Source organism: Diplotaxodon limnothrissa, linkage group LG3, assembly GCF_057381915.1.
Source record: "Diplotaxodon limnothrissa isolate DT_005_m linkage group LG3, D_limnothrissa_male_GT1.1, whole genome shotgun sequence".
NCBI classification, from domain to species: domain Eukaryota; kingdom Metazoa; phylum Chordata; class Actinopteri; order Cichliformes; family Cichlidae; genus Diplotaxodon; species Diplotaxodon limnothrissa.
The window spans coordinates 60,386,452-60,397,447 of NC_140598.1; the positions used below are offsets into that span (position 1 = coordinate 60,386,452).

At 42.0% G+C, this 10,996-nt stretch overlaps 1 protein-coding gene across 1 annotated transcript in view; it reads left to right on the top strand.

The window, feature by feature from the left end:
• sema4f (sema domain, immunoglobulin domain (Ig), transmembrane domain (TM) and short cytoplasmic domain, (semaphorin) 4F) overlaps positions 1-9,227 on the top strand; it is a 54,812-nt gene extending 45,585 nt beyond the window's left edge. Inside the window, exons 2-15 of the mRNA XM_085351030.1 lie at positions 25-173; positions 543-602; positions 4,281-4,379; positions 4,760-4,868; positions 5,004-5,123; positions 5,220-5,371; positions 5,449-5,630; positions 5,951-6,092; positions 6,975-7,188; positions 7,436-7,545; positions 7,641-7,792; positions 8,033-8,088; positions 8,210-8,400; positions 8,520-9,227. Coding sequence (XP_085207156.1) covers positions 25-173; positions 543-602; positions 4,281-4,379; positions 4,760-4,868; positions 5,004-5,123; positions 5,220-5,371; positions 5,449-5,630; positions 5,951-6,092; positions 6,975-7,188; positions 7,436-7,545; positions 7,641-7,792; positions 8,033-8,088; positions 8,210-8,400; positions 8,520-9,227 — 2,444 coding nt within the window. The remainder of the gene's footprint in view (positions 1-24; positions 174-542; positions 603-4,280; positions 4,380-4,759; positions 4,869-5,003; positions 5,124-5,219; positions 5,372-5,448; positions 5,631-5,950; positions 6,093-6,974; positions 7,189-7,435; positions 7,546-7,640; positions 7,793-8,032; positions 8,089-8,209; positions 8,401-8,519) is intronic.
• The last annotated feature ends 1,769 nt before the right edge of the window (positions 9,228-10,996 follow it).

Genomic DNA, 10,996 nt, shown 5'->3' on the forward strand with positions numbered 1-10,996 from the left:
CCTCTCACCCCCTCTGTCTGACAGACACCATCCTGGGTTCGGAGACTTTCGGCGATGTGGCAAACTTCAGCACCTTCTTGCTGGACCGCTCATCGGGCATGCTGTTCCTGGGTGCCAGGGATGCCATACTGGCTGTAGACACCAAGAAGCTCAATGAAAAAAAACCATTAAAGGTAGGCACAGTGCCAGTGTGTGAGTAACCAGGCAGCAGCATTAAACCACTGAATACAGGGTGTATCAAAAAGAATCAGGATATATACGTCCCCCGTCGCATACGTCCATATAATAGTCAAACTTGTCCCATACTTGTGTTAGCGTGTCTGGAGTCACTGCAGTTACTGTTGTTATGCTACCTACCAGCAAACAAGTGAAACTCTTTCTAACAGTGCGTGTTTTGATCGACAGCGGTGTACAGCTGTGGATTTAAAGCATTAAATGTATTTTGTGTTGTATTTGGTGCTCTCTGCCAAAGCCTGTATTATCTTTGTGTATAAGAAAACTGACAGACTTACTACGTCTGTGTATCTTCTTTCTTCCTGCAGATTATTTGGGACGTCTCAGACGACAAGAGGAAGTCATGTGAGGGAAAGGGAAAGACAGAGGTGAGAACAGTGCATGTGTGCTGCTTGTGTGTTGTTTTTGTGTAGTTCAGCCAAACTGGTGTTAATGCAAAATTGTAGTACTGTCTTAAATCTTGCTATTCTGAAATGTGGCTTTGACTTCCATTGTTGCTGTTTGAAACCCAAGAACAGACTGGAAAACACAGCCAGCACTGAAACTTGTACTTCCTGCAGGAACTCAGCTCAGTCGTACCCAGATAAAATCTAATGAACCATTTGAATGTCCATGAACTACGCTGATCGTTTCTAATATTAATTGAGTTGCTATGTAAATGAGAATATCTGGCTTAACTGTTTTACAAAGATTGCTGGATAAACATAAACACAGTGGACTAGAAGGTATTAATAATAAGCTATGACGAATCCCAGCCTTTGCAACTGAGGAGACAATGCATTTATCAGATATACCAATAATATGTATAGGAGTCCATTCATACTCCACCCATATATACATGAATGGTGCACATGACTAAGCGCATGGTCCTCGATTGAAGCTGTAAAGATTTTGATGCATGCAACAAAGTCTAGGTCTTCATTAAGAGAAACCAATGTAGACAAAGAGGAGGTTAGTGCTTATATATATGTATATATATATATATATATATATATATATATATATATATATATATATATATATATATATATATATATATATATATATATATATCACCAAAGACTTAGATGTCACATGTCTCTGCTTTTATTTTGTGCTGTGCCGTACATTTGTGTGTCTTTGTGTGTGCTTTACAAACCTGTGCTGTTGGGCATTGGATGGGAAGTTCTGGGATTTATGCCAATGCCCCAGTAGGGGTGTGTGTGTCTGTGTGTGTGTGTGCTCGCGTGCATGTGTGTATATAAAGAGAGAGAGCGATAGAGATGAAAACCCAGAATGAAGTGGATGTGGACTCACAGATGTCCAGTAACTGACTACGGAAACTGATCAACTAGAGCGCACTATCCACTCCACTGTACATGTCAGCATGTTACTCTGCTCTGACCAAACTGCTCACAGAAACACACACTTGATCTACATTTCTTGTACCTGACTGATTTATTGGTTTAAACAAAAAGTAACAGACTGAACCAGATCTTTTGCTGGCATAGTGGAGTGTGCGGCCTGTGAAAAACACAAAAGATGTCCTTAAATGACTGGATAATGCTCCAAATTGAATCAGAGCAGAAGAAAATCTCTCAAATCAAAGATAAACAAAGCCAGTGGAAGGTCAGCGGTTCAAAAGAGAAGGAAGTGCAATTAGTTTTGACCTGCTTTTTCGTAAACATCATCAGCACAGTTTGCTGTTCTCTACTGTAAGGAGGTGATAGACTGATAAAGCCAGGAAAGGGTTGTTTTTTTCTACAAAGGCATTGATTACAAGAATATACGTGAGTCAGATGGTTTAAAAAAGTGGGGGAGGGGGCGCAGGAGGGGAGTCGAACCAATAGAGAAAGAGGAAGTGCAGGGGAGAATAAATGAAGATTGCAGAGACAAGACAATAGACTCAACAAGAGAGTACCTGCCCGTGTGTGTGTGTGTGTGTGAATCATGTGAAAACTGCAGACTCAGAGACAAATAAGGACACGTTAGTAATAGCTTACTCCTATCAGCAGGACATTACTAACTACAGGATTACAGGAAAAGACGTGGATATATGATAAAAGATCTGACTTGAGTTTAATTCTGTCATCGCATTCATCATAAGGTGTAAGAAAACGTCAAAGCTTTAGTAAGTAGTGGGTGTGCATGTATACAGTCATCATACTTTACTAGTTATTGCTTCACTGATACTAAAATCTTAAATGCTTCTTGGGATTTTTTGGTTTGTAAGTTTGAATCTTTTCCGGTGTAACCCCCAACACCCCAACATGTCACAACACATGGCTTCCTCTTCCTGAGCCAAGTTCTGCTGAAGGTTCTTTCCTGTGAAAAGGACGTTTTTCCTTCCTGCTGTTGCCGAGTCCTTACTCATAATTAGTTGTCTGTCATTCAGCTGAAAGACACTAAAACTGCACTAATGTGTCATCTTCAGGTTCAGAGGGAGTTTTTTTCTCCTCACTGTCACCAAGTTCTTGCTCAAAGTGGATCGTTGGAGATTCGGTTACTGTTTATAACCCTATAATATAGAGTGGCTTAAGATGACTATTGTTTCAATCTGGTGCTATATAATTCAAATTAAATCAAATTAAGCTGAGGCTTTGAGGGAAAGACGAAAACAACCCCTGTCAATCAATATTTACTTAATTTACTTCAGGTACTACAGTAGCATCACTGGATATGCTGCACTGTCAAAACTGTTGTGGAAGTGCTTGCAAGGAGAAAGTCTGCAGAAGAGAAGCAGTGAGAAAAGTGCTGGACAGAAAGAGATAATGGAGGGTGAGCGCGGAGCATGAGGTCAGGAAAAAAAAGTTGGACCATGTCCTCTCACACACATACATCAGTAATTACCAGGAGATTGCTTTGAGCAGGTAAATGTCAGCAAGCATGAAAAGCTTTTAGATGTTTAGGTGGCAGGACTTTTTATTTCTGCGTTGCGCACCAAAGTCATTAAAGTTTTTACTATGAAAGATGTATAATTGGAGGCCATTTTAATCAAGAGTACAAAAGAATTCAATAAAATCAAACAGAATAGAATAGAGCCATTCGAGCCACCCCCATGCCAGATTGTGAATGAAGCTTATTAGTATGAATGGGGTTAATTTGGGGCCAATGAAATAGCTAATCCCAGGCTGATCCCTTTGTTACCAGCCTGAGCTCCACTTCTGTCTTTCTCTTGTTCTCTCGCTCTCTTTTTTGGCTCTCTGTCCAACTCACGTGGAGCTGTACCAGCATGGAGGGCTGGTTTGAGTGACACGATCTGTGCATCAGAGAGGATCAGGTCTCTGGGGAGGTGAATCAGGCCTGGAGCTCATCCAGGATGGCACACACACACACACACACACACACACACACACACACAGAGCTTAGTAGAAATTGCTTACGTCATGGTTTCTTGGTAACTGGCATGGGACAGTGAGGGTGTTTTTCCATAACAGCTTCTGATGTGTGACAATAAGGAAAGAAAAATAAAGTGTGCTCAAATATATGTGTAATCTGGTGTCATGCATGAAAGTGGATGATCTCAAGTTTCATGCCTGTGTGTGTGTGTGTGTGTGTGTGTGTGTGTGTGTGTGTGTGTGTGTGTGTGTGTGTGTGTGTGAGGCCTCGGCTGATAGCAGTGGGAATCTCAGGTGTCACCTCCAGCAGCGAGGCATCTCCAATTTCCTGTTTTGTTGTTCAAAACGGAACTCTTTACCCTTTAAACTCTTTAAAACGGCTCATGAAGAAAACACCTTTTTGTCTCAAAATTCAAAACATTTTTGAAAATCATTAATCATTTGGTGTTCAGCAACAAGAAGAATAAAAAAAGGCAGAAAGTTAATGTTTATAACGAAACTTATTTATATATCAGTGTAGACCAAGACTATTTTATCATATAACATACCTATTGCCCTTTTTCACTCAGTGAAATCATTCTTAATCCAATGTGAATTTAACTCTTATTAAACATGTGTAATTATGAACATATTTGCTGTATGTCCTGATTGTTAAACCGAGCTTAAAATGGATACAGTATCTTGCCTTCTATGTTGCCTTTATTTTTTACTGTTTGTCTCCCCCTGCAGGGCGACTGCAGGAACTACATCCGACTGTTGGAGTTCCTGGGAGATGGTCGCATCTATGTGTGCGGCACCTATGCTTTCGACCCTCAGTGTGCCTTCTTGGTGAGTGCGTCCATGCGCTTGTAGTTTAGCGACTGATGCATGATGATGACCTCTGACCCCGCTCAAACAGACAGACATACAGACAGGCGAGCCACAATATGGTTACATAATGGGTTTGAGTTTGCACATGCAGCATTAATGAGTGCAGATGGATCTCCCACACTTGTACCCATAATGCGTTTATACACCACCTGCAGTGAGGTCTAAAGACTTTTCCAGGCTTCAGCAACACCTTCTCACAGTAACTATTTTTAGGAGTTCATAATGAATGAATTATGAATGAAGCAGTGTAAGTTGCCAATAAGCAATCTGTACGAGATCAGACAGAAAAGCCTGTAATTAATTAGGAAATATAAGTCCTTTGTTTCTCTTCTCTGCAGAATGCCACTACATTTACTCTGGAAGAAGTTGATGGAGTGGTGAGGATGGAGTCAGGGAAGGGAAAGTGTCCTTTTGAGCCTAGTCAGCATTACACAGCTATTATGGCAGGTAAGTACCACTGTGTGTGATTGACTGATTAAGTTTCCTGGTCAAAATGAAAATTTTAAAAAAGAGTTTTTAAGCTCTCTTGATATCTTTATATAAAATAAACGTTGTCCTTTCTCTCATTTTTTTGCCTTTTAGATGGTCTCCTTTACACAGCAGCTACCAGCAACTTCCTGGGAACACTCTTCGACATCTCCCGGGCAACGGGCCCTGAGCAGGAGCGCATCCGAACTGAACGATCCATCAACTGGCTCAGCGGTAAGAGACACATTTGCCCACAGTCACACATGCTGACCCCACACTTTCCCACAAGGATAATTAGAACTGTGTGTCTGCGGGTGTTTTTTCTCTCAGACCCAGAATTTGTCAGCTCAGCTTTCATAGAGCAGTCCGCAGGAAACCCGACAGGAGACGATGACAAAATCTACTTCTTCTTTAACGAGGTGGCCAAAGAATATGACTTCTACACCAAAGTCAAAGTACCCAGGGTGGCCCGGGTCTGCAAGGTAACCCACTGTCTTGACTGAATCATTGATCCCTATATATGATTGAATCCCTGTTAAGATTAACTCTGTCTGTTCAGTCTGATGTGGGAGGGATGAAGACTCTGCAGCGACGTTGGACCACCTTTCTCAAGGCTCAGCTGGTATGCGAGGACAAGCCCAGCGGCCAGCGCTATAACGTCCTAACTGATGTTTTCACCATGCAACATATTCCAGGCGACCCCAGCAGCACACACTTCTATGGACTGTTCACCTCCCAGTGGTAAGCCAAAGAGTAACCAAGAGGCCAGAGCAGAGCCTTGGTCATACGAGATATTGTAACACTAGAAATGTAGTTTCTTGCTGTTGTCTTCTGTTGTAGACAAATATAGATGATCTATCAGTGGATATGGTGCAATACAGGCTCATTCACAGTTTTCAATTGCATGATATAAAAAGTATAAATAAGCATGAAGCTGTTTACTTGCTGTAGCTTCATGCTTATTTTCCAAAAAAAAGATGTGATTTTACTCTTTTTAAAAAATGAGCTTTTTCCTTCCATACTTAGCATCATGCTAAACATTTATTTTCCCTTCCTCACAGGGAGCAAGTAGACCTGTCGGCCGTGTGTGTTTTCAGCCTGTCTGACATCAGCAAAGTGTTGGATGGTCCATTTAAAGAGCTGAAGAAAAGCTGCGACAACTGGATCAATCATGAGCCGATCCCCTCACCGCGGCCTGGCCAGGTATTAAACTGCACTTTCACATTTTTGATGATTTACACTGCTTTTCTGAATCTAAATATGGCAGCCCGCAAACATCACGGATGATTTATTGTTGTTGTAGAAGATTTTACAATCTAAATAATGCTTGGTTTACACTGAACATCCTCTTTAAAGTTCAGAAAGGAGGAGACATTATGTGAATTTCTCTAGTGGATGTTTAGGAATCATTTCTTTGATCCAAGGCGTAACTTGTTTGGTCCAATATTTTTTTATCCTGCCAAAAATACTTGATCTGTTTGGCATTTAAAACTGAGGTTAAATGAGGTTTGTTCTCTTTTATTAGCAACGTGTCCTTCTGGATATGATCCAAAGATACTCTTTTACTCTGACCTTTTCCCAAAAGGTCAGCGTAAAAACACAGTTTCTTTAATCTGTGAGAAGTTAGTGAATATGTTTGGTGTACATATATTTATTTTAACAGTTATATTTAACAGGGTGGCACACATGTTCAAAAGTACAGCCATCTGTTTATCTTAATTTTAGCCATCTATTCAAGTACAGGCTGATTTTCAATCCTCTGTTCAGATTTTAGTTCCACAAATCTTCATCCAGTGCATTTATAATGTGAACTCTGATGAGGCGGATGTATAGACTTTATAACATTTGGTTTTGCAAGAGTTCTCAGCTGTATATATTAAAAAATAATAGATGAAAATAAATTCCAGGTTAAATTTATACCTTAGTTATTTCTAAAAACATGATATCTTCACATTTTAAAGGAGGCACATATGAAATATTGTGAAGCCCTCTGGAAGTTCAAACTTTAAATGTACCATGCATGCATTTTATTTGACTTTACTACCATAAATTACTAAGACACACCCTTTCCTTTCTTTATAATAGTGTTTAAACAGTGCATTAAAGGCTGAGGGCTTTGAGTCCTCGCTAAAACTTCCTGACAAGGTGCTGACATTTGTGAGAGACCACCCTCTGATGGAGAACAGTGTGACTGCAGCATCCCTGCTGGTTCGAAAGGGAATCAGTTACACCAAACTGGCTGTAAATCTGAAGGACGGCAGCGAGGAGCGGAGGGCAGCAGTGCTGTATCTAGGAACAGGTGAGAGATCAGACAATAGAGACGACAGGAGGATATAGAAATTGTAGTGCGTTTAAAATTGTAGTTAATGTAGGCAGCTCCCTAAAGCTGAACTAAGATACAGATAAAGATAATGGTCCTTAGAAATTAAATACTGAAGTCAATGCAAAATTGATAAAAACCTAAACTTTCACAAGTTGTATTAGAAGTTGTGACACGAATGTGAAATAATTAAATAAATAAAAATAAATAAAAAAATGTGTTGCAGACCGTGGGGAGCTCCACCAGGTGGCAGTAGTGGGCCAGAATGTCACCTTACTGCAGGAGACTCCTCTGTTCACATCACAGGAACCTGTTAACAATATATTACTGCACAAGGTAGAGCGCACGTGCGTGTACATACACATACTATAAGCACAGCCGTGCTTCGTTCCATTTCTCAGCGATTCTGCAACTGTTCTCCGTGTTTGCAGGGCCACGCTCTGGTGGGCAGCCCTCTGTCTCTGGCTCGTGTCCAAGCTGAAGGCTGCGCTCTGTATCGCAGCTGTGAGGTGTGCGCCAGAGCCAGAGGACTGGGCTGTGTGTGGAGCACAAAGGAGGAAGCCTGCAAGCAAACAACAGAAGAGTGAGTACTACAGGAATATCACAATGAATTGGAAATTTTCCAGAAAAATGGAAATGAAAGGCAGGCAGCAGCTGTATAAGGTTATAAAATACCACAGTGACCCATTTTTATTCCAGCAATACTTTCGTGTACCAATGTTTTCCTAAGGAAAAAAAAATGGAAATGTAATACAGAAAATTGAGCTATATGTAAGAAGCGTTTATAACATATAATATGTTACAATTTTGCCCTTGTGTGCAGGCCCGGTCCCGGTGATGTGGTAGACGCTGCCTTAAAAAAGTGTAATGTAGCAGAAGGTAAGTTTATACTTTCATTTAAGATAACGTGATCGTCGCTGTCCAGTGTGATTGTGAGTGAAAATGCCTCTGCTGTTGTTAATCAGCTATTCGCCGTCTCCGTTCTCGCCCTCCGCTCTAGGTCGCTGCAATCCGTCGCCCCAAGTGCTGCAAGTGTTCCGGGGCCTGCGCCTCTTGTTGTCGTGCGTCCAGCTGTCCCCTCGGCCCTGTAGCTGGGAGTATCCTCCCCACAGACACACCAGGCAGCACAACTCTGACCTGGAGGTGGTTGTCACTGACGACAATCTGGGAAACTATGTCTGCACGTGCCAGGTATGAAGCTACGAGGCAGGCCTGTGTTTGCTTTCCTTTTGTCATTTTTTGTTGTTTTTGCTTTTTTTTTTTTTTGAAAATAAGGACTTTTTTTTGTCTGTGCTATTTCTCTCATCTAGGAGGGGGGGCCGGCAGTCAGAGACCCCACCCCTTGCCGCAGAGCAGCCTATTACCTGACACTAGAAGCTCCCAGTGTCGAAAAAGTATCAACATCCGAAGGTCGTCATATCCTGGCCTTGTACATATTTGCCATCTTACTAGTTTTAAGTTTTGTCGCCGTCCTTATCTTCTTTGTGAAACGGCGGTGTGGGATTGCCCGCAACCTGCCAGATAATTCGTTGTCATCGGGAAAGGGGCGGGACTTGCTGGGTTCCTCGGCCACTCCTCAATCTCCCAGCAGCTCCAGCCTTTTCTCGGATGGATTCCGGATGGCGGAAAAACGAAACGGGACGGCGACTTCGACCACAACAACCACGCTCCTTAGCAACCATGGAAACGGTGGGCACAGTTACAGCGACACTCTGATAAGCAGCAACTCCAGCAACGGCCATGGGAATTCTCTGTACGCCAACTGCAACACGAGCGGCAGCGGGAGGAGGCTTGGCCCTGAATTTCTATCACCAGATATGCTGGACAGAAGGACGGGGGAGCGGGAGAGAGTGAGGTCTGAGGGGGGAGAGAGAGAGTCAGGGGAGGGGGAAGAGGTGGAGGAGGGTCTGAGGGATGGGTTGGGGGAAGGAATGAAAAGACTAGAAGAGGAGATCTCCAGCTTTACCATGTTTAAATCACCAGCACCGCTGGCTAGGTGTGAAGAAAGTTCGATATGAAAATGTTCGATACCATTTTGCATCCTCCAAAAAACCTGAAAACTACTGGAATCAGTGCAAAGTGGCTACTGCCAAATGCCTTTGAATACGAGCTGTGACGTGAGAGAGACTTCAGAGATTTATGAGAAATATAACTTTATGTCCAAGCATGTGAGAGAGACCTGTTATGCACAGAGAGAGCTGCAGGACAGAAATCATATGACAGTGTTGGTATAGACTTCTTATAATGAGTAACTCAGGATGAGAGCTGTTGCCGATGTACATATAAATGTAAATATGAGCAGTGTGAACAGGTGATAATGGACTTGAAACTGAGCGATTACATAATTCTAATATTACAAAGAATCAAAGATGAAACGTCTACATCTGTAGACATGGAAAAGCCATATTGTCTTTCTCCTTAACCCCTGTTGTTGTTTGCTCTCATTTGCTTCTCCTGGAAAGGAAAAGTGCACTTCTCTCTCACCGCCTGTCTCTCTTTCTCTTGCTGTCTGTGCTTCTCTTTCTCACACACACCACTTGAATCTCAAAACTCGATGGGTTCAAAGGCACCAAAGGACTGCTGAGCCATAGACTGCCCGGTCAGACCTGGGCCTCAAACAGAGAAACGTCACTGACAGAGATTTAGAACCATAAATTCACTGAGGAGCCTTCACATGGACTGCAGTGACTGTGACGGGGCTGTCCCTTTCTGCTCTGCCGAAGATGTGCAGAGGCTGATAGGTTCAAGGTCCGTCAGACTTGTGTCACTGTGGAAAAGTGTAGTTGCAGCGAAGACGCGAGAAACTGAATGCTGCTTTCTGTCACTGCTCAGATTCACCATCACTGAGACAGAAGTCGTTCAAAGGATATGAAATTCATTTCAGTCTCTAGGAATGGACCTTATAGACTCAAAGACACCATCACCTCATGTTGTGAGTGTGGATTTTAACATAAAGTGTATTGTTTTGTCACGTTGTTTTGTAATAAAACATTTAAAAAGTTATTATCCTGTTGCCGTACTGTCTGCTAAAAGCATGGATGTGGGGACATGTAACAAATAGTGACGTGTCCTTCTTTTGAATGCACAAAGCAGCTTCTGTGCCTCATGTCTGTGTAACTGTCTTCACCGTAGTGTGTATGTGGTCCTGTTTGTGTCTATGACTGAGTGTGGGTACCTTGGTACATGAAATACATGGATTATATTACACCGTTGCAAATGCATCCTTTCATTTTTCAGTTCTTTAACTATACAGTGATGAGCTGTAAAGTTAATCAATTTCCCACGTGTCTGCTGTAGAGCTTTGACTTCCAATAATTCATCATTCATACAATAATGTTTTGTTTTGTTTTTTGCTCACATGCTAAGGTAATGGGTTGCATTTATTTATATAGCGCTTTTCAAGGCACCCAAAGCGCTGTATAATTTCACTATTCATTCACTCTCACATTCACACACTGGTGGAGGCAAGCTTCAGTCAGTCTTCCCTGAGACTGAATGTGTCCTTGGGTGAAGTGTCTTGCCCAAGGACCCCTGAGCCACGGTCGCCCCAAGGTTTCAATATGCTGTACAAACAGTACAGAAATAGAGCTCAGAAATCCAAAGAATCCAAGACACATGAGAACAAGATCATAGACAACAAGAGACAACTCGACAAAGTGCAATGGGTGACTGAGACAATATATTACATAAAAAGGTGACTATAGAGACACAGTTGAAAAACTTAATAATAAAGAACCTAAGAATCATCCTGATGATCTTTAATAATAAAAAACTGACAGGACCAAAA